Source organism: Salmo trutta, chromosome 8 (genome assembly GCF_901001165.1).
Source record: "Salmo trutta chromosome 8, fSalTru1.1, whole genome shotgun sequence".
NCBI classification, from domain to species: Eukaryota; Metazoa; Chordata; class Actinopteri; order Salmoniformes; family Salmonidae; genus Salmo; species Salmo trutta.
This window is the reverse complement of record NC_042964.1, coordinates 28,358,677-28,383,395: the sequence shown is the minus strand read 5'-3', so window position 1 is coordinate 28,383,395 and position 24,719 is coordinate 28,358,677. Positions and strand designations below refer to the sequence as shown.

At 38.9% G+C, this 24,719-nt stretch overlaps 1 protein-coding gene across 1 annotated transcript in view; it reads left to right on the top strand.

The window, feature by feature from the left end:
* Nucleotides 1-7,693, top strand: part of LOC115198634 (ankyrin repeat and BTB/POZ domain-containing protein BTBD11-A) — a 210,690-nt gene extending 202,997 nt beyond the window's left edge. Inside the window, exon 16 of the mRNA XM_029760716.1 lies at nucleotides 6,966-7,693. Coding sequence (XP_029616576.1) covers nucleotides 6,966-7,196 — 231 coding nt within the window. The 3' untranslated portion in view covers nucleotides 7,197-7,693. The remainder of the gene's footprint in view (nucleotides 1-6,965) is intronic.
* Nucleotides 7,694-24,719: the final 17,026 nt, after the last annotated feature.

Sequence of the window (24,719 nt, the reverse complement as noted above, 5' to 3'; positions counted from 1 at the left end):
TTTGTAGAGGGTTCGAGCTAGAGCCCCCTTGTAGGTTTCTTCATAGAACCCCTTTATCCTCTAAAGGTTCTTCCTAGCAGGACCAGCCTTATTAGCCATTCAATTGTAACTCTTAAAAACATACTGTACATCATTAGGTCTTTCTTTGAGGGCCTAGTTTTGTATTCTAACAGTTGTATTAGCAAACTCTAGGTCTACAGGCCACATCAGGCCTAAAAATCACTTTATGTGGGCTTGCAAAATGGTGTGTAAATCCAATTGAAACTTTGAATTATTCAGAATGACTGCCAGGGTAGGTACAATAAATTCTTCTTCTTTTTTGGGATCGGGTTAGCGGATCGCATCCAACTTCAAGGTGCTGTCACGCCCTGACCATAGAGAGACCTTGGTTCTCTATGGTGTTTAGGTCATTGCGTGACTAGGGGGGTGTTCTAGTCAGTTTATTGCTATGTTGGTGAGTTGTATGGTTCCCAATTAGAGGCAGCTGGTAATCGTTGCCTCTAATTGGAGATCATATTTAGGAAGCCCTTTCTCCCACCTGCATTTGTGGGATATTGTTTCAGTTAGTGCCTATGTGCGCGCTGCACTTCACGTTCGTTGGATGTTTTGTTGTTTTTGTTGTTTCACTGTGAATTAAAATTATGTGGAACTCAACTCATGCTGCGCCTTGGTCCGCTCATTACGACGATCGTGACATCCCGCCAACGCAGGACCAAGCAGCGTGTTATAGAGGTTAACCTGTCTGGCGCATGTGGGACGAATTCGTCCCACCTACGTAACAGCCACTTCGATCCAGTGGCGCGATTTTTGAATCGTTTGAAATACTATTACTTATTTCTCAAACATATGACTATTTTACAGCTATTTAAAGACAAGAATCTCATTAATCTAACCACACTGTCCGAATTCAAAAAGGCTTTACAACGAAAGCAAAACATTAGATTATGTCAGGAGAGTGCCCAGCCAGAAATAATCAGACACCCATTTTTCAAGCTAGCATATCATGTCACATAAACCCAAACCACAGCTAAATGCAGCACTAACCTTTTATGATCTTCATCAGATGACACACCTAGGACATTATGTTATACAATACATGCATGTCTGTTCAATCAAGTTCATATTTATATCAAAAACCAGCTTTTTACATTAGCATGTGACGTTCAGAAAAAGCATACCCTCCGCAAACTTCCGGGGAATTTACTAACATTTGCTAAATTACTCACGATAAACGTTCACAAAAAGCATAACAATTATTTTAAGAATTATAGATACATTACTCCTCTATGCACTCGATATGTCCGATTTTAAAATAGCTTTTCGGATGAAGCACATTTTTCAATATTCTAAGTACATAGCCCAGCCATCACGGGCTAGCTATTTAGACACCCGGCAAGATTAGCCTTCATCAAAATCACATTTCCTATAAGAAAAATGTTATTACCTTTCTTGTTCTTCGTCAGAATGCACTCACAGGACTTCTACTTCAATAACAAATGTAGGTTTGGTCCCAAATAATCCATCGTTATGTTCCAACAGCGGCGTTTTGTTCGTGAGTTCTAGACACTATCAGAATACCAAATCACGGTCACGAGCATTGCGCATGGCGTGACAAAAAATGTCTAAATATTCCATTACCGTACTTCGAAGCATGTCAACCGCTGTTTAAAACCAATTTTTATGCCATTTATCTTGTAGAAAAGTGATAATATTCCGACCGGGAATCTGCAATGAGCCTAAACAGCCGACTGAAATTTCTCCACGGGGGCGAATCGTGCATGCGCCTCATTGCATTGACACCTAATGTGACACTTGGAAAAGGCGATAATCTGTTTCAGCCAGAGGCCGCCTCGTCATCATTCCTGTTTTTCCCGGGTTCTGAGAGCCTATTGGAGCCCTAGGAATTGTCACGTTACAGCTAAGATCCTTACTCTTCAATAAACAGATGCAAGACGCACGACTCCTTGTCAGACAGGGTACTTCCTGCATGAAACCTTGTCAGGTTTTTGCCTGCCATAGGAGTTCTGTTATGCTCACAGACACCATTCAAACAGTTTTAGAAACTTTAGGGTGTTTTCTATCCAAACCTGAACAATAATATGTATATTCTAGCTTCTGAGTTGGTGTAGGAGGCAGTTAAAAATGGGAACATATTTTTTCCAAAATTCTCAATGCTGCCCCCTAGCCCCAACAGGTTAACTATTTAAGCTATAGGGGGCAGTATTTTTGATTTCGGATGAAAAGCGTGGAAGGACATAAACAACAAGGAAGGTGTAAGGACAGCGATGACGTCGGGGTCCGCGGCCACAGAAACCCCAAGATTGTTTTGGGGGGGCACAAGGAGCTGTCGGTCGAGCCGCGGAGAGAGCCAGAGACCGTCGGGGAGGTGATGGAGCTGTTGGAGGAGAGAGAACTGAGAGATATGTTGGCTAGGTGTATTCTGCACGGAATACAACCTGAAGAGCCTGTCAGCAGTCTGGTGAGTCCTGTGCCAGCTCCCCGCGCTCACCCTGAAGTGCGTGTCCCCAGTCCAGTGAAACCTGTGCCGGCTCCACGCACCAAGCCCCCAGTGCGCCTCCCCAGTCCGGTATGTCCTGTGCCAGCTTCCCACTCTCGCCCTGAAGTGCGTGTCACCAGTCCGGTGCCACCTGTGCTGGCTCCACACATCAGGCCTCCAGTGCGGCTCCCCAGTCTGGTACGTCCCGTGCCAGCTCCCCGCACTCGGCCTGAAGTGCGTGTCACCAGTCCGGTGCCACCTGTGCCGGCTCTATGCACTAGGCCTCCAGTGTGCCTCCCCAGTCCGGTACGTCCTGTGCCAGCTCCCCGCACTCGCCCTGAAGTGCGTGTCACCAGTCTGGTGCCACCTGTGCCACGCCTCAGGCCTCCAGTGCGCCTCCCCAGTCCGGAGCGTCCTGTGCCGGCCCCACACACTCGACCTGAGGAGCGTGTCATCAGTCCGGTGCAACCTGCGCTGATGCCCAGTCCAGGCACGGTGTCCTGTCCAGCTCCAAGGCTGGAGCCTTCCTCTGCGCCGGTGCCCAGTCCAGGCATGGCAGCCAACCCAGCTCCATGTTATACTCACAGACACCATTCAAACAGTTTTAGAAACTTTAGGGTGTTTTCTATCTACAAGTATTAATTTTATGCATATCCTAGCTTCTGAGCTTGAGTAGGAGGCTGTTATAAATGGGCACGATTTTTTTTCAAAAATCGCTGTAGCGCCCCCTATCCTAGGCGACCGTCAAGAGGTTAAACCCCCACATCCATCCCTCTTCCCCTCTGCGGGAGACAGAGCTCTGTAGAGCTGATACATTGTAACCTGATCCTTTGGATCCTCACAGGATAGTCATGACAACCAACACGGGCTATTTTACACTACTGGCCCTCTCCAGTGAGGTAAAATTGTTAAGATAATTTAACTCCTTAATCAACACTAGAAATGTTACAATGAAAAATCAACACTGGGTAAATCTTGTCAATTTGTTGTGTACCATATGATACAATTCTGTTCTTCTACTCTCTGCTTCAATTCGTTGTGGCATGGACTTTACATGGTGTCGAAAGCATTCCATTGGGATGCTGGCCCATATTGACTCCAATGCTTCCCACAGTTGCGTCAAACTCGCTGGATGTCCTTTGGGTGGTGGACTATTCTTTATACACAAGGGAAACTGTTGAGCGTAAAAAAAAATCAGCATTGCAGTTCTTGACATAAACCGGTGCACCTGGCACCTACTAGCATACCCCGTTCAAAGGCACTTAGATATTTTGTCTTACACATTCACCCTCTGAATGGCACAAATACACAATCCATGTGTCAGTTGTCTCAAGGCTTACAAATCCTTCTTTAACCTTTCTCCTCCCCTTTATCCACACTTATTTTAAGTGTATTTACTAAGTGACATCAATGAGGGTTCATACTTTAGCTTTCAACTGGGTTCACCTGGTCAGTCTGTCAGAGTATATTCCCATATAAATTCAGTCTAACCTCTCTTGGGTAAGGGGTAGTATTTTGAATTTTGGATGGATGAGGTGCCTAATGTAAACTACCTGTTACTCAGGCACAGAAGCTAGGATATGCATATGCAGTATTGGATAGAAAACACTCTAAAGTTTCCAAAACTGTTAAAATAATGTCTGTGAGTATAACATAACTGGCGAAAACCTGAGGAAAATCCATCCAGGAAGTGGGACATTTTTGATGTGGATACTTTTCTATTGAATGCCTATACAGTATCTGTTGGGTTAGGGCCCAGATTGCAGATCCTATGGCTTCCACTAGATGTCAACAGTCTTTAGACATTGTTTCAGGCTTGTATTCTGGAAAACGAGGAAGAATGAGACCATTTTCTATGTGGCATGCAGAATGAACCAGAGCTGTTTGGCGCGTGTGACCGATTGTGCGCCGTTCGTTGTTTTTCCTTTCTATTGAAGACGCTATTGTCCGGTTGAAATATTATCGATTATTTAGACAATAGACAACCTGAGGATTAATTATAAACATCGTTTGACATGTTTCGATGAACTTTACAGGTACTATTAGGATGTGTTCATCTGCATGTCGTGACCGCCTTTGAGCCAGTGGATTACTGAACAAAATGCAACGACAAAACTGAGTTTTTGGACATAAAGAGGGAATTTATCAAACAAAACAAACATTTATTGTGTAACAGGGACTCTTGAGAGTGCAAACATATGAAGATCATCAAAGGTAAGTGATTCATTTTCTCACTATTTCTCACTTTTGTAATTCCTTTACTTGGTTGTAAAATGTTTGTACGCTTTTGTAAGCGGGGCGCTGTCCTCAGATAATCGCATGGTATGCTTTCACAGTAAAGGCCTTTTTGAAATCTGACACAGTGGCTGGATTAACAAGAAGTTAATCTTTAAGCCGATTTATAACACTTCTATTTTTATGAATGTTTAATATGACTATTTCTGTATTTTGAATTTGGCGCTCTGCAATTTCACCGCATGTTTCCCAGGTGGGACGGTAGCATCCCATCTGCCCATAAGAAGTTAAAACATGCTCACATATATCTTTTTAAATTCATCAGAATACTTTAACACTCCTGATGTTAAAGTTTAAACACTGAGTTAAACACTTATGCTTACTACTTAACTTCTTGAGGCTACCTGGGACGTTAGCGTTCCCCCCGTGGCGCACCCTATCAACTGCAGGTGCATTTCAAGAGCGGCAAATTTGAAACCAAATAAATGTACAAATTCAAATTTCTCAAACATACAACTAACTTACAGCCTTTGAAAGATAAACATCTTCTTAATCTAACCACGTTTACCGATTTCAAAAAGGTTTTACGGGGAAAGCATAAAGTTAGGTTATGTTAGGAGAGTACATTGACAATAGCTGTGTGCAATGCATTGTCGATTCAAAGACATGCGTCACCAAAACCATACAATCAGCTAAAATTATGCACTAACCTTTTACAATCTCCATCAGATGACACTCCTAGGACATTTTGTTAGACAATGCATGCATTTTTAGTTCTATCAAGTTCATATTTATATCTAAAAACAGTGTTTTACTATGGCGTTGATGTTCAGGAAATCGTTTCCCTCCAATACCGGCAGTCAAGTCATGACGACAAAATAATTAATTAATATTAGAAAACATTGCTAAAATATTATATTGTCATTCAAAGAATTATAGATTTACATCTCTTGAACGCAATGGACTTGTCAGATTTTAAATTAACCTTACTGGGAAATCACACTTTGCAATAATCTGAGCACTGCGCCAGAAAAATACGCATCGCGATACAGACTAACCGCCATGTTGGAGGAATCTAAAATCGAAAATACTATATAAATAATCCATTACCTTTGATTCTCTTCATCAGATGTCACTTCCAAAGAGTCCCAGGTCCATAACGAATGTAGTTTTGTTCAAAAAAGCTCATCATTTATGTCGAAAAACCTCCGTGTTGTAGCGCATGATCTAAGCCAGCCGGACTTCACTTCACTTCAAGAACGGAAAAAATATATTTCCGTTCGTTCAAACATGTCAAACGTTGTATCGCATAAATCATTAGGGCCTTTTTTAACCAGAACATGAATAAAATTCAAGGCGGACCATTGGGTTTTCTTTTAAAACGTTTCGGAATGAGAGTACCCACCATCAAATCGCGCGCCAGGGTGAATGATGGACCATCACGTTCCATGGCTCTTATTCGGTCAGATTTCACTGTAGAACACTCAAAACACTTTGTAAAGGCTGGGGACATCTTGTGGAAGCAATAGGAAGTGCCAGAATATACCTCACCCCCTTTGTTTTTCAATGGCATAGGCTCAAAGTCAATTCAACACATCAGGTATCCACTTCCTGTCAGAATCTGTCTCAGGGTTTTGCCTGCCAAATGAGTTCTGTTATACTCACAGACACCATTCAAACAGTTTTTGAAACTTTAGGGTGTTTTCTATCCATATATAATAAGTATATGCATATTGTAGTTACTGGGTAGGTGTAGGAGGCATTTAAAAATGGGCACATATTTTTTCAAAAATTCTCAATACTGCCCCCTATACCCTAACAGGTTAAAAGAAAGAAAAACATTTGTAATAAAAAGCTTATTCAGATGCAGAAGGGTTCTATGTAGAACCCTTCTTGCCTTTCAAATAATCCTTCATGCCTTCCAATAATCATCAAAGAACCCTTTCCAAAAAAGGCTCTTAGGATGAAAAATATTCTATGTAGAACTCATTGCCTTACATAGAATCATTGTCTTCCTAATATGATTCTTCAGATAAACGGTTCTTGGTAGAACCCTATCCCTCTGCAAAGATTTTGTAACCCTTTTTTCTAAGAGTGTACAGTAAAAGAGGATAAAACATAAGTAGGCAAGATACCCATGCATGTATGTTTCAGACATAAAAAACCACCAGTGAGAGAGGGCATTGTGACAGAGTGAGTTAAGGTTCTGACTGTATCCTTATGCCCTGTTTAGTTCCTCTGTGCCAATGAGCTGGCGACTTTCATCGAAGGCTACTTCCTGAAGAACATGGTGCTGCTGATAGAGGTGGAGGCTTTCAAACAACTACTGTACGAAATGCCTGTTACAGTGAGCCCCGGACCCTGCCTGAGCCCCATCTCCGATGTCCTCCATGACCTGGAGAAAACTCTAGGCACCCGCATCCAGTCAATTCACCTCTCCTCCTCCAAGGGCTCCATCGTTTAACCTCTCTGGGTTATTGAAACAAACTTACAACCACCCAGTAACGTTACTGCAACATCCACCACCCCAGTTCATCCACCTGTCCCCTGATGTAAACATTTTCATAACATCCCTTTAATGTTACTGTTATATCAAACCCTGTCCATCTACCTGTCCATGCTAGGGAGTGCTGTTGGTTTATGTGACAGGTCTGGGTGCTAACGCTTTCACAACATTGCTGCAGCGTTACACTGCAGCGTCCAGCCATCTGACAGCTCCATTGTCTTCTCTTTGTTACAGGTTTGAACATTGTTGTAATACTCCTCTAACGTCACTGCACCATCTAATACATAAAGGAAACATTAAAAAAAGGAATGACTTGTTACAGGCATATAATATGCCCATGATAATAAAATGTACAATTGTATTTCATATGAGATGCATACGTAGAAAGAGTGGAATAACTTTTGCTGAAAGAGTGGAATAACTTGTAGAATAAAAACTCTACTTTGAAAAATGAACTCTTCATTCAGTGGTTAGTATCTGGTATGAGAGTTTACTTGGCTATGTAATATATTTTATTTTTGTAGAATTGGGATGCAAATCTGTTTGGTGACAGAGCAGGTGACTAAAGTAAAGGAAAAAATGTCTAACTTTAACAAAACCAACCACAAAAACTTCACTGTAAAAGAAATCTGGTTGTTTTTATGGTAACTTAGTGGCAGCCAGTTACTGTAAAAAAAGATACAGTATGTTACTGTAAATTCCAAAGAAACTTTGGTTTAACAGTATGTTACTTTACATTACAATAATGTACTGTTAAATCAAAGTTGTTTTTAAAAACAACTTAATTTTTTTGACAGTGTATTGTTTGGAAGTGCGTTGTAGCAATGATTTGAGAGTGATTTGAGAATGTCAACACATATGCCAATTCATTCTCTTCATGTGTTGGACAGCATCTCGCTCAGTCGTCGATAAAGTATGCACTGATGGAAAATTTATCAGAGGAACTTCCACAACTGACCAATACTTCAGTGCTCCTTGAACTGTACTCCCAACAATCATTATCCATTTATGTTTGAAACATAGATGTTCAACTTGGACCAAACTTATGATATATTTATGAACAATGTCAATAATTTGCATGACACCTCTCAACTGTACTACCCTACTGTTGCATTTCAGCAGAGCCAACCTCAGACTACCTTGGAGGGAAGTGAAGAGTTCTCTCTATGACGAGTCATAGACTCATAATGGCAGTCTTGAGAAGGAAGGGTCTTCAAGGCTGTAATTCTGGGAAACAAAGTAAATATGTCATGGAAGTCAATTCTGTTGGTCGTTCTTTCTACAAACTAATGTACAGTATATTTAATTCACCTACAGTTGCTTGGCTAACAGCATTGCTCTTGTTGGATGTGTTACCTGCACAAACATTGTTCTTAAATGTACAATTCTGGTAATGCAAGTTGCATGTTAAATGTACAGTATGAATCTTTAGATTTTTCTGTGTAAGACATTTTTCAAAATGTGCGTGTCGTGCAGATTGGTGTAAGTGAGTAAGGTGTTAGTCTCTGATATATGTAGAATTTCAAGCAAGGGATGTTTTCCTTCTACACTGTGCAACTACTGATGCATTCCAAATAATTAAGGTTAAAAGGTGACACAGTAGTTCTTAGGTGATCCCCAAAATAGTTGATTGCCATGAAAAGACATTGTCAAATCACATGTAGATATTGAGATATACTGTATGTATAATATGCATAAGATTTTATGGTGTATGAAGAGGTCACACTTTTTTGGGGTAGTCCATCTGTAGATGCTGTACAGATGGTCATACTATCAACAAACTATCTGTTGATAAGCAAGTCCTTGCTAAGGTTACGGTTAGGGTAAGGTTTAGAGTTAGGGCTAGGGTTAGGGTTAGTAGATAGTAATTTGAAACATTGCTGATTGTCTGTAGAGCATCTACAGATGGACTATCAAAATAAAGTGTTACCCATTAAGCAACATCCATCTATTAGATATCTATTTTCAATATAATTCCAGGGACATAGATTAATAAAATAGTTGCTAAGGTCTTCAGATTCTAATATTTAAGAGCCACTGCAAGAGGGCAGTATTACGTCCCTGCAAAAATAGGGCTATTATTTAAAAAGGCCTGCTGTGACAAATTATGGCATATTTAGTGCACACGCAAACCCCATCTACAGGGCTGTAAACCTCTGATTTGAGTAGCTTTGATGTATCTTATACTAAACAAGTCAAAGTAACACTCTGGGAGGGGTATGTGACTTTTATACTATGTTTATAACTTCTGACATTCTGTTAAACTTTCAAGGGATTTCCACATTCCCTAACACACCTGTACGTTTCAACTGACACAATGTTTTATGTCAAAGTGCCATTGCATTTTCAAACAAATTCTAAGCTAAACTTTTTTTCAACAATTTTATTTCAAAACAATTACAGTAATGTACTTAATTGTTACCCAGAAATTATTTGATATTGAAATCAAAATTGCTGTATTGGATCTTTAATCACTGTGTCGTGCACTGTGTGTGCAATTGTTACGACTAGATGGGCTCCTCACGTGCTCATACCTGACTCAAAGACTTGGGGCTGGATTCAATCCGTATCACGGAAGATCTACATTATAGCTTGATTTAAATTAAAGGCAGCGTTCACCTTTAAATTTTAACGCAGATCTACCGCGATACGGATTAAATTCAGACCTTGGTATGTGAGAAAAAGCAAAGACAATGCATGATTCTTCCATTGTTTTGTGACACTTGCTATTCTTTCATTCGATTAAGCCAAGTATATATATATATATATACAGTTGAAGTCGGAAGGTTACATACGCTTAGGTTGGAGTCATTAAAACTTGTTATTCAACCACTCCACACATTTCTTCTTAAGACGGTGAATCTTTAATGTCTTTATCAGAGAAAAATACCAAAGAACGCGCTCTCAGTCACGCGCTTGGAAACACTACAGCTAAAATGGGAGCCACCTAGAAAAACTACAATTTCTGGCTCATTTTTCCAAAAACCAGCCTGAAACTCTTTCTAAAGACTGTTGACATCGAGTGGAAGCTCTAGGAACTGCAATCCGGCACGATTTCGCCCTATTATAAAAGTGCCAGTGGTAGGATTAATTATTTTTGGGGGGGATGGTTTGTCCTCTGGGTTTCGCCTGCCATTTCAGTCCTGTTATACTTACAGACATTATTTTAACAGTTTTAGAAACTTTAGAGTGTTTTCTATCAATTATATGCATATCCTAGCTTCTGGGCCTGAGTAGCAGGCAGTTTACTTTGGGCACACTTTTCATCCGGACGTCAAAATACTGCCCTCTATCCCAAAGAAGTTAAGAAATTTGTATAAATTAATTTGATTAATATTATGGTGTTTCTATTCAGAAAAATAACTCAGGGTTTCCGTTAGGATGGAATTGAAAATATGGCGCTGTACAACATGATGGTCGGGAGTAGGCTACAGGATTGGAGGATTCTAAATTGTTTGCCTTCATTAGACAACTTTGTTCCAATATTTCTGTAAATCAGTGATATTTATTCCCATAGTAATCCGTTATGGATCCATAACTAAATCAACATCTGCATTTTGAAAGAGATATTTTTATCATTATTTTATTAACAAAATGTGTTTATTTATTTATTAGGCTACTGTGCAGTCTACAATTCATATTGTAGTAAACATGGGAAAGTGCCTAATTCCTTACTTAAGGGAGAGCATGCAATGTCTGTACTACAGAATTCGGGGCATGCGGGAGACCGGTGTTATTTCATAGTTATGATGTCTTCACTATTATTCTTCAATGTATAAAATAGTAAAAAATTAAGAAAAATCCTGGAATGAGTAGGTATGTCCAAACTTTTGACTGGTAATAGCTTAATTAATATGATTAATATTATGTTTTTTCTATTCCAAGAAAAACAAAAAACCCTCTGGGTTTCCATTAGGATGGAATGGAAAATATGGTGCTGTACAACGTGACGGTCGGCGGTACAGTACTGGGCTATTTAGCTACCGAATCCCCGCAGAGCATGAGGAAGGAGTAGGCTGTCCTTGGAAATAAGAATTTGCTCCTAACTGACTTGCCTAGTTAAATAAAGGTTACACTAGAGCATTTCATAGCATAGCATTTCTGGACCCTAATTTCTAATTCTTGTCTAAACAATACCCAAACGGAGATTAAGTGAAAGTTGGCTATTGCTTCAAATCCTATTGCTTCTTACTTTAATATGCTCTTTAATCTCCCATTGATAGGATAGTCTCTAACGGAGCTCATCCAGTTTATTCTTCAGCGATTGCACGTTCGCCAGTAGAATCGACTGTAAAGGCGGATTTCCCACTCATCGGATTGCCCACTCAGTCTCGCCAACACCGTCTCCACTTCATTCGGATGACGGGGTTTGGGCCTGGTCTGTGAGGAGCAGTATTTCCTTTGCGTCTGACTCATTAAAGAAAAAATCCTTGTCCTGTTTGAGGTGAGTAATCACTGTTCTGATATCCAGAAGCTCTTTTCAGTCAAAAGAAACGATGGCGGAAACATTATGTAAAACAAAAAGTTAAAAACAGCTCAAAATAGCACAATTGGTCAGGAACACGTAAAACTGTGACCATACCCTCCGGCTGGGAGTTTATATGAGTCAGTGTATTTGAATTGTTAAAATTCTTTCCAAATGTATTTCCATGTACATGAACATCTTTCACCTTGGCTGGATTAACTTCTTGGGGCTATGTGGGACGTTAGCGTGCCACCCGTGGCGCACCCTATCAACAGCAGGTGCATTTCAAGAGCTGCAAATTTGAAACCAAATAAATGTCAAAATTCAAATTTCTCAAACATACAACTAACTTACAGCCTTTGAAAGATAAACATCTCCTTAATCTAACCACGTTGTCCGATTTCAAAAAGGTTTTACGGGGAAAGCATAAAGTTAGGTTATGTTAGGAGAGTACATTGATAATAGCTGTGTGTAATGCATTGTCGATTCAAAGACAGGCGTCACCAAAACCATAAAATCAGCTAAAATTATGCACTAACCTTTTACAATCTCCATCAGATGACACTCCTAGGACATTATGTTAGACAATGCATGCATTTTTAGTTCTATCAAGTTCATATTTATATCTAAAAACAGCGTTTTACTATGGCGTTGATGTTTTCAGCAAATCGTTTCCCTCCAATACCGGCAGTCAAGTCATGACAACAAAATAATTAATTAATATTAGAAAACATTGGTAAAATATTATATTGTCATTCAAAGAATTATAGATTTACATCTCTTGAACGCAATGGACTTGCCAGATTTAAAATTAACCTTACTGGGAAATCACACTTTGCAATAATCTGAGCACTGCGCCCAGAAAAATACGCATTGCGATACAGACTAACCGCCATGTTGGAGAGATCTAAAATCGAAAATACTATGTAAATAATCCATTACCTTTGATTCTCTTCATCAGATGTCACTTCCAAAGAATCCCAGGTCCATAACGAATGTAGTTTTGTTCAAAAAAGCTCATCATTTATGTCCAAAAACCTCCGTGTTGTTAGCACATGATCTAAGCCAGCCGGACTTCACTTCACATCACGAACGGAAAAAATATATTTACGTTCGTTCAAACATGTCAAACGTTGTATCGCATAAATCATTAGGGCCTTTTTTAACCAGAACATGAATAAAATTCAAGGCGGACCATTGGGTTCTCTTTTAAAACGTTTCGGAATGAGAGTACCTACCATCAACTCGCGCGCAAGGTGTCTAATGGGCCATCACCGTTCCATGGCTCTTATTCGGTCAGATCTCACTGTAGAAGACTCAAAACACTTTGTAAAGGCTGGGGACATCTTGTGGAAGCAATAGGAAGTGCCAAAACATTCCTCACCCCCTTTGTTTTTCAATGGTATAGGCTTAACCTCTCTGGCGCATGTGGGACGAACTCGTCCCACCTACGTAACAGCCACTGAAATCCAGTGGCGCGATTTTTGAATCGTTAGAAATACTATTACTTCAATTTCTCAAACATATGACTATTTTACAGCTATTTAAAGACAAGAATCTCGTTAATCTAACCCCACTGTCCGATTTCAAAAAGGCTTTACAACGAAAGCAAAACATTAGATTATGTCAGCAGAGTGCCCAGCCAGAAATAATCAGACACCCATTTTTCAAGCTAGCATATCATGTCACATAAACCCAAACCACAGCTAAATGCAGCACTAACCTTTTATGATCTTCATCAGATGACACACCTAGGACATTGTGTTATACAATACATGCATGTCTGTTCAATCAAGTTCATATTTATATCAAAAAACAGCTTTTTACATTAGCATGTGACGTTCAGAAAAAGCATAACCCCCGCAAACTTCCGGGGAATTTACTAACAGTTTGCTAAATTACTCACGATAAACGTTCACAAAAAGCATAACAATTATTTTAAGAATTATAGATACATTACTCCTCTATGCACTCGATATGTCCGATTTTAAAATAGCTTTTCGGATGAAGCACATTTTGCAGTAATCTAAGTACATAGCCCGGCATCACAGGGCTAGCTATTTAGATACCCACCCAGGTCAGCCTCCACCAAAATCACATTTCCTATAAGAAAAATGTTCTTACCTTGCTTGTTCTTCGTCAGAATACACTGCCAGGACTTCTACTTCAATAACAAATGTTGGTTTGGTCCCAAATAATCCATCGTTATATCCAAACAGCGATGTTTTGTTCGTGAGTTCTAGACACTATCAGAATGCTTCATCACGGTGTCGCGCATGGCGCATTGGCGTGACAAAAATGTCTAAATATTCCATTACCGTACTTCGAAGCATGTCAACCGCTGTTTAAAACCAATTTTTATGCCATTTATCTCGTAGATAAATGATAATATTCCGACCGGGAATATGCATTGAGCCTAAACAGCCGAATAAAATTTCTCCTCAGGAGCGAATCGTGCACGCGCCTCATTCAAAGGTCCTCTGAGCAGCCACTTACAAAAGGTGATAATGTGTTTCAGCCTGAGGCTCCCTCGTAAACCTTCAGGTTTTTCGCGGGTTCTGAGAGCCTATTGGAGCCCTGGGAATTGTCACGTTACAGCTAAGATCCTTACTTTTCAATAAAAAGATGCAAGACGCACGACTCCTTGTCAGACAGGGTACTTCCTGCTTGAAACCTTGTCAGGTTTTTGCCTGCCATAGGAGTTCTGTTATACTCACAGACACCATTCAAACAGTTTTAGAAAATTCAGTGTTTTCTATCCAAACCTGAACAATAATATGCATATTCTAGCTTCTGAGTTGGTGTAGGAGGCAGTTAAAAATGTGCACATATTTTTTCAAAAATTCTCAATACTGCTCCCTATCCCAAACAGGTTAAAGTCAATTCAACACATCAGGTATCCACTTCCTGTCAGAATCTGTCTCAGGGTTTTGCCTGCCAAATGAGTTCTGTTATACTCACAGACACCATTCAAACAGTTTTTGAAACTTTAGGGTGTTTTCTATCCATATATAATAAGTATATGCATATTCTAGTTACTGGGTAGGATTAGTAACCAGATTAAATCGGGTACATTTTTTTATCCAGCCGTGAAAATACTGCCCCCTATACCCTAACAGGTTAACCGCAAGTTAAGCTTTATTTTGATGAATTGCACTTGTGATTTCATGAAAATGTAATATTTATAGTAATTTAATTTTAATTTGGCGCTCTGCAATTTTCACCGAAAATTGTTGAAATGGGACGGTAGCGACCTACAAGACCTACACCATTTTTAACAGGACGTTACTCAACACTAGTGAGACTCATTTCACCTATGTTAGGCCTACAGAATATCTAAAAATATTTTTTCCAATGATGTGACTCTCCACCAATAATTACATTTAGAGGATTGCAACCTGAAATGTCAAGGGGTCTGGACAATTGTATTTTTTTATTAACATTGTGATATGCCTGGCTGGGTCTCTCTGTTTTTCACTGACAGTCGCAATTCATATTTATTTGGTATCCTCACCTTTTTTTTTTTTTAAGAAGCAAAGATCGTACTTTTTGGAGAAATGTCCTCTGGTCTGATGAAACAAAAACATAATTATTTGACCATAATGACCATCGTTATGTTTGGAGGAAAAAGGGGGAGGCTTGCAAGCCAAAGAATACCATCCCAACCTTGAAGGACGGGGTGGCAGAATCATGTTGTGGGGGTGCTTTGCTTCAGGAGGGACAGATACACTTCACAAAAATAGATGGCATCATGAGGCAGGAAAATGATTTGGATATATTTAAGCAACGTCTCAAGACATCAATCAGGAAGTTAAAGCTTGGTAAGCTCTGATGACTAGAAACGATTCGGTTGATTCGATATGTGTGGATTAATTGTCGGAGTAGAGGGCCTTGTGCATTTCAGGTAAAATAACAACTCAATGTTTATATCCCAGGAAAAATTAGCTAGCAACAGCAAGCTAGCTAAATAGGACTAATTAGCTAGCAAGTGCAAGCTAGCTAGCTAAATTACCATAAATGTTTAATGCTTTCGACCAGTCCCTAAATTGATGTAATTGGTTCAGAGTTTGTTTCGATATTTTAACCTGCGTGTCGTGATTGCGTTTGGTGTGGGGGGTCAAAATAAATGTATAAACGATGGCGCATGCGCGTAGCCGGTTTGGGTTCCTTGTAACTCCCCCTCGCTCTGGTCAGGAGCAATGAAGTGGTGACGCAGGGTACCGTATAAGACCACAAATTACCTCTAAGTACCGCAGCATAATCGCAAGACCTTTAGTGGAGCAACCACTGTACTACAGTCATGTCCACAAAAACACTACAGTGAATACTAATGTGAAGTTTGCAAAAACTCTACAGTGAATACAATAGTGTACTACAGTCATTTTCAAAAAACAATACAGTGAATACTATAGTAATGTCCGAAAAAACACTACAGTCAATACCGTAGTATACTACAGTCATCTCCGCTAAAACACAACAGTGAATACTAAAGCATACTACAGTCATGTCAGCAAATACACTTCAGTGAATATTGTAGTATACTACAGTAATGTCAGCAAAAACAATACAGTACATTTTACAGTAAAGTTCGCAAATACACTACAGTGAATATTATAGCATATTACAGTCATGTCTGCTAAAACACTACAGTAACCGTTACAGTATACTGCAGTCATATCCACAAAACACTAGCGTGAATACTATAGTATACTACAATCATGTTTACAAAAACACTACTGTGAATATTATAGTATATTACAGTCATGTCTGCTAAAACACTACAGTGAACACTATAGTATACTGAAGTCATGTCCGCAAAAACACTACAGTGAATACCATAGTAATTTCATCTTAAACAATACAGTGAATACTGTAGTATACTACAGTCACGCAAGGAAAAACACTACAGTAATTGTTACAGTAAACTAAAGTCATAACCGCAAAAACACTATAGTGAATACTGTAGTATATTACAATTATGTCTTCAAAAATATTACAGTTAATACTATCGTATATACTACATTCATGTCCGCAAAACACTACAGTGAATATTATAGTATACTACAGTAATATCCACAAAAACACTACAGTAAATACTACAGTATACCACAGTCATATCCGCAAAAACACTACAGTGAATACTATAGTCCCCTCCCCAAGTCCAGAACAGACTATGGGAGGCACACAGTACTACATAGAGCCATAACTACATGAAACTCTATTCCACGTGGAACTCTATTCCACGCAAGCAGTAAAATTTGAATTAAAAAAACAGATAAAAATACACCTTATGGAACAGCAGGGACTGTGAAGCAACACAAACTTTGGCACAGACACACACACACACACACAAACACACTCATGTCTGCTAAAACACTACAGTAACCGTTACAGTATACTGCAGTCATGTCCACAAAACACTACCGTGAATACTATAGTATACTACAATCATGTTTACAAAAACACTACTGTGAATATTATAGTATATTACAGTCATGTCTGCTAAAACACTACAGTGAACACTATAGTATACTGAAGTCATGTCCGTAAAAACACTACAGTGAATACCATAGTAATTTCATCTTAAACAATACAGTGAATACTGTAGTATACTACAGTCACGCAAGGAAAAACACTACAGTAATTGTTACAGTAAACTAAAGTCATAACCGCAAAAACACTATAGTGAATACTGTAGTATATTACAATTGTCTTCAAAAATATTACAGTTAATACTATCGTATATACTACATTCATGTCCGCAAAAACACTACAGTGAATATTATAGTATACTACGGTAATATCCACAAAAACACTACAGTAAATACTACAGTATACCACAGTCATATCCGCAAAAACACTACAGTGAATACTATAGTCCCCTCCCCAAGTCCAGAACAGACTATGGGAGGCACACAGTACTACATAGAGCCATAACTACATGAAACTCTATTCCACGTGGAACTCTATTCCACGCAAGCAGTAAAATTTGAATTAAAAAAACAGATAAAAATACATCCTATGGAACAGCGGGGACTGTGAAGCAACACAAACTTTGGCACAGACACACAAACACACACACACACACACACACACACACACACACACACACACACACACACACACGATAACATATGCACTATACATACACATGGATTTAGTACTGTAGATATGTGGTAGTGGTGGAGTAGGGGCCTGAGGGCACACAGTGTGTTGTGACATCTTTGAATGTATTGTAACGTTTTAAGACTGTATAAACTGCCTTAGTTTTGCTGGATAGGGATCCATTATAAATACAAATACAAATAGTATACTAAAGTAATTTCCTCAAACACAACAGTGTATACAAAAACAATTCAGTAAATATTGTAGTATACTACTGTCATGTCTGCTAAAACACTAAAGTGAACACTAGAGTATACTACAGTCATGTCAGCAAGAACACTGCAGTAAATACTACAGTAAAGTCCGCAAAAACACTACAATGAAGAGTATAGTATACTGTGGTCATGTCAGTAACATTACTACGGTAAATACTTAAGTATACTACACCCATGCACGCAAAAACACAACAGTAATCGTTAGAGTATACTACAGTCATGTCAGCAAAAACTTTACAGTGAAGTTTGCAAATACACTACAGTGAATACTATATAATACTAGAGTCATGTCAGCAAAAACACTACAGTAAATGCTACAGTATACTGAAATCATGTCCGCAAAAACAATACAGTGAATACTATAGTGTACTACTGTAATATACACAAAACAAGACAGTAAATTATACAGTGAAGTCTGCAAAAACACTAGAGTAAATACTGCAGTTATTTCCACAAAAACAGTACAGTGAATAATACAGTATACTACAGTCGTGTCAGCAATAACACTACAGTAAATGGTACAGTAAAGTCCGCAAAAAGTCCGCAGTGAAACTATAGTATAATATAGTCTTGTCAGCAAAAACAATACAGTCAATACTACAGTATACTACACTCATGTCCGCAAAAACACTACAATGAATTTATTTTATAAAAAATAAAAAACACCTTTATTTAACCAAGTAGGCCAGTTGAGAACAAGTTCTCATTTACAACTGCGACCTGGCCAAGATAAAGCAAAGCAGTTCAACAAAAACAACAACACAGAGTTACACATAAACAAACGTACAGTCAATAACACAAAATAAAATAAAAATAGAAAAATCTATGTACAGTGTGTGTAGAAGACTAGGTAGGTTGGCAATAAATAGGCCACAGAGGTGAAAATAATTACAATTAGCATTAATACTGGAGTGATAAATGTGTAGATGATGATGTGCAAGTAGAGATACTGAGGTGCAAAAGAGCAAGAGGGTAAGTAATAATATGGGGATGAAGTAGTTGGGTGTGCTATTTACAGATTGGCTGTGTACAGGTACAGTGATCGATAAGCTGCTCTGACAGCTGATGCTTAAAGTTAGAGGGAGATATAAGACTCCAGCTTGAGAGATTTTTCCAATTTGTTCCAGTCATTGGCAATAGAGAACTGGAAGGAAAGGCGGCCAAAGCAAGTGTTGGCTTTGGGGATGACCAGTGCAATATACCTGCTGGAGCGTGCTATGGGTGGGTGTTGCTATGGTGACCAGTGAGCTGAGATAAGGCGGGGCTTTACCTAGCAAAGACTTATAGATGACCTGGAGCCAGTGGGTTTGGCGACGGATATGTAGTGAGGGCCAACCAACGAGAGCACACAGGTCGCAGTCGTGGGTAGTTATGGGGCTTTGTTGATAAAACGGATGGCACTGTGATAGACTACATTCAGGTTGCTGAGTAGAGTGGTGGGGGCTATTTTGTAAATGACATTGCCGAAGTCAAGGATCGGTAGGATAGTCAGTTTTACGAGGGTATGTTTTGCGGCATGAGTGAAGAAGGCTTTGTTGCGAAATAGGAAGCCGATTCTAGATTTAATTGTCACAACTTCTGCCGAAGTCGATGCCCCTCCTTGTTCGGGTGGTGCTCGGCGATCGACGTCACCGGTCTTCTAGCCACCATTGATCAGATTTTCATTTTCCATTGGTTTTGTCTGGTCTCCTTACACACCTGTTTCTTATCCCAGTAATTACATGTTGTATATTTAACCCTCTGTTTCCCCTCCTATCCTTGTCGGTGATTGTTTATGTTATGTACGTGTTGTTTATGTATCGGTGTGCGACGGGTTATTGTTTACCCAGATTATTGAGGACGTTGGTTTTGGAGTTAGTTTTTTAAAATAAATACTCAATTTTTAACCACTTTGGTTTCTCCTGCGCCTGACTTCCCTGCCACCTACATACATGGATTATGACATTAATTTTGGATTGGAGATGCTTAATGTGAGTCTGGAAGGAGAGTTTCCAGTCTAACCAGACACCTAGGTATTTGTAGTTGTCCACATATTCTATGTCAGAACTGTCAAGAGTATTGATGCTAGTCAGGCGGGCGGGTGCGGGCAGCAATCTGTTGAAGAGCATGCAGTTAGTTTTACTAGCATTTAACCTGTTAGGGTATAGGGGGCAGTATTTTCACGGCTGGATAAAAAAATGTACCCGATTTAATCTGGTTACTAATCCTACCCAGTAACTAGAATATGCATATACTTATTATATATGGATAGAAAACACCCTAAAGTTTCTAAAACTGTTTGAATGGTGTCTGTGAGTATAACAGAACTCATTTGGCAGGCAAAACCCTGAGACAGATTCTGACAGGAAGTGGATACCTGATGTGTTGAATTGACTTTAAGCCTATGCCATTGAAAAACAAAGAGGCTGAGGAATATTTTGGCACTTCCTATTGCTTCCACAAGATGTCCCCAGCCTTTACAAAGTGTTTTGAGTCTTCTACAGTGAGATCTGACCGAACAAGAGCCATGGAACGGTGATGGCCCATTAGACACCTGGCGTGCGAGTTCATGTTGGGTACTCTCATTCCGAAACGTTTTAAAAGAGAACCCAATCGTCCGCCTTGAATTTTATTCATGTTCTGGTTAAAAAAGGCCCTAATGATTTATGCGATACAACGTTTGACATGTTTGAACGAACGTAAATATATTTTTTCCGTTCGTGAAGTGAAGTGAAGTCCGGCTGGCTTAGATCATGTGCTAACAACACGGAGCTTTTTGGACATAAATGATGAGCTTTTTTGAACAAAACTACATTCGTTATGGACCTGGGATTCCTGGAAGTGACATCTGATGAAGAGAATCAAAAGGTAATGGATTATTTACATAGTATTTTCGATTTTAGATCTCTCCAACATGGCGGTTAGTCTATCGCAAAGCGTATTTTTCTGGGCGCAGTGCTCAGATTATTGCAAAGTTTGATTTCCCAGTAAGGTTATTTTTAAATCTGGCAAGTCCATTGCGTTCAAGAGATGTAAATCTATAATTCTTTGAATGACAATATAATATTTTACCAATGTTTTCTAATATTAATTAATTATTTTGTTGTGATGACTTGACTGCCGTATTGGAGGGAAACGATTTCCTGAACATCAACGCCATAGTAAAACGCTGTTTTTAGATATAAATATGAACTTGATAGAACTAAAAATGCATGCATTGTCTAACATAATGTCCTAGGAGTGTCATCTGATGGAGATTGTAAAAGGTTAGTGCATAATTTTAGCTGATTTTATGGTTTTGGTGACGCCTGACTTTGAATTGACAATACAATACACACAGCTATTGTCAATGTACTCTCCTAACATAACCTAACTTTATGCTTTCGCCGTAAAACCTTTTTGAAATCGGAAAACGTGGTTAGATTAACCTGTTTGGGATAGGGGGCAGTATTGAGAATTTTGGAAAAAATATGTGCCCATTTTTAACTGCCTCCTACACCAACTCAGAAGCTAGAATATGCATATTATTGTTCAGGTTTGGATAGAAAACACTGAATTTTCTGAAACTGTTTGAATGGTGTCTGTGAGTATAACAGAACTCCTATGGCAGGCAAAAACCTGACAAGGTTTCAAGCAGGAAGTACCCTGTCTGACAAGGAGTCGTGCGTCTTGCATCTTTTTATTGAAAAGTAAGGATCTTAGCTGTAACGTGACAATTCCCAGGGCTCCAATAGGCTCTCAGAACCCGCGAAAAACCTGAAGGTTTACGAGGGAGCCTCAGGCTGAAACACATTATCACCTTTTGTAAGTGGCTGCTCAGAGGACCTTTGAATGAGGCGCGTGCACGATTCGCTCCTGAGGAGAGATTTTATTCGGCTGTTTAGGCTCAATGCATATTCCCGGTCGGAATATTATCACTTATCTACGAGATAAATGGCATAAAAATTGGTTTTAAACAGCGGTTGACATGCTTCGAAGTACGGTAATGGAATATTTAGACATTTTTGTCACGCCAATGCGCCATGCGCGACACCGTGATGAAGCATTCTGATAGTGTCTAGAACTCACGAACAAAACGTCGCTGTTTGGATATAACGATGGATTATTTGGGACCAAACCAACATTTGTTATTGAAGTAGAAGTCCTGGCAGTGTATTCTGACGAAGAACAAGCAAGGTAAGAACATTTTTCTTATAGGAAATGTGATTTTGGTGGAGGCTGACCTGGGTGGGTATCTAAATAGCTAGCCCTGTGATGCCGGGCTATGTACTTAGATTATTGCAAAATGTGCTTCATCCGAAAAGCTATTTTAAAATCGGACATATCGAGTGCATAGAGGAGTAATGTATCTATAATTCTTTAAATAATTGTTATGCTTTTTGTGAACGTTTATCGTGAGTAATTTAGCAAACTGTTAGTAAATTCCCCGGAAGTTTGCGGGGGTTATGCTTTTTCTGAACGTCACATGCTAATGTAAAAAGCTGTTTTTTGATATAAATATGAACTTGATTGAACAGACATGCATGTATTGTATAACACAATGTCCTAGGTGTGTCATCTGATGAAGATCATAAAAGGTTAGTGCTGCATTTAGCTGTGGTTTGGGTTTATGTGACATGATATGCTAGCTTGAAAAATGGGTGTCTGATTATTTCTGGCTGGGCACTCTGCTGACATAATCTAATGTTTTGCTTTCGTTGTAAAGCCTTTTTGAAATCGGAGAGTGGGTTTAGATTAACGAGATTCTTGTCTTTAAATAGCTGTAAAATAGTCATATGTTTGAGAAATTGAAGTAATAGTATGTCTAACGATTCAAAAATCGCGCCACTGGATTTCAGTGGCTGTTACGTAGGTGGGACGAGTTCGTCCCACATGCGCCAGAGAGGTTAAGGAGATGTTTATCTTTCAAAGGGGTGTCAGATAGTTGTGTTTGAAAAACTTGAATTTTGACATTTATTTGGTTTCAAATTTGCCGCTCTCGTCCCACATAGCCCAAAGAAGTTAATGCACTCTGTAAGTACCATTTTTCCTGTACTGCTTAATCCAGATGATAGGAACACTCTTGACACTTTTCAGCAAGTTGCAATCATGAAATACAGAAATAAACAGTTTTTCATAATGAAGGTCTAATTCATGTTTGATGCATTCATGAAATACAGAAATAAACAGTTTTTCATAAACAAGGTCTAAATCGTGTTTGATGCACTCTGTTAGTACAATTGTTGCTGTACTGCGTAATTCACATGATAGGAACACTGTTGACACTTTTCAGCAAGTTGCAATCATGAAACACAGAAATAAACAGTTTTACATAAACAAGGTCTAAGTCATGTTTGATGCACTCTGTAAGTACCATTTTATCTGTACTACTTAATCCAGATGATAGGAACACTGTTGACACTTTTCAGCAAGTTGCAATCATGAAATACAGAAATTAACAGTTTTTCATAAACAAGGTCTAAATCATGTTCGATGCACTCTGTAAGTACCATTTTTGCTGTGCTGCTTAATCCAGATTATAGAAAAATGTTGACACTTTTCAGCACGTTGCATTCATGAAATATAGAAATAAACAGTTTTTCATAAACAAAGACAAAATCATGTTTAATGCACTCTGTAGGTACCATTTTTGCTGTACTGCTTAATCCAGATTATAGGAACACTGTTGTCACTTTTCAGCAAGTTGCAATTATGAAATACAGAAATAAACAGTTTTTCGTAATGAAGGTCTAATTCATGTTTGATGCATTCATGAAAAACAGAAATAAACAGTTTTTAAAAAAAAACAAGGTCTAAGTCATGTTTGAGTCACTCTGTAAGTACCATTTTGATGTACTGTTTAAACTCGATGAAAGGAACATTGTTAAAAATGTTTTTTAGGTCTGTCCAGAATATCGCTAGTTCGGCATGACCGGCCGGGGTCACTGTTTTTATGTCACGAAAATTAAAAAAAATAAATCTGCAATTTTTTGTGAAAATGGTTTTAAAACATTTTTTTAGGCCTGTCCAAAACGTCGATTCTTCGGAATGATCGGAGTCATCATTTTTAGGGACAAAATAGAAATCTGCAATTTTTTGTGAAATGGTTTTCAACATTTTTTTTAGGCCTGTCCAGAATGTCGCTAGTTCGGCATGATCGGAGTCATCGTTTTTGGTGAGAAAAATAGAAATCTGCAATTTTTTGTGAAAATGGTTTAAAAAAAATGTAGGCCTCTCCAGAATGTCGATAGTTCGGCATGACCGGGGTCACTGTTTTTGTGTCACGAAAATGAAAAAAAAAATCTGAGCTTTTTTTGTGAAAACGGTTCTAAAATGTTTTTTTTAGCCTTGTCCAAAATGTCGCTCGTTCGGCATGATCGGAGTCATCGTTTTTTGTGACAAAAAAAGATATCTGCATTTTTTGTGAAAATGGTTCTAAAATGTTTTTTTAGGCCTGTCCAGAATGTCGCTAGTTCGGCATGATCGGAGTCATCGTTTTTGGTGACCAAAATAGAAATCTGCAATTTTTTGTGAAAATGGTTTAAAAATGTTTTTTTAGGCCTGTCCAAAATGTCGCTAGTTCGGCATGATCGAATTCATCGTTTTTGGTGACCAAAATAGAAATCTGCAATTTTTTGTGAAAATGGTTTAAAAATTGTTTTTTAGGCCTGTCCAGAA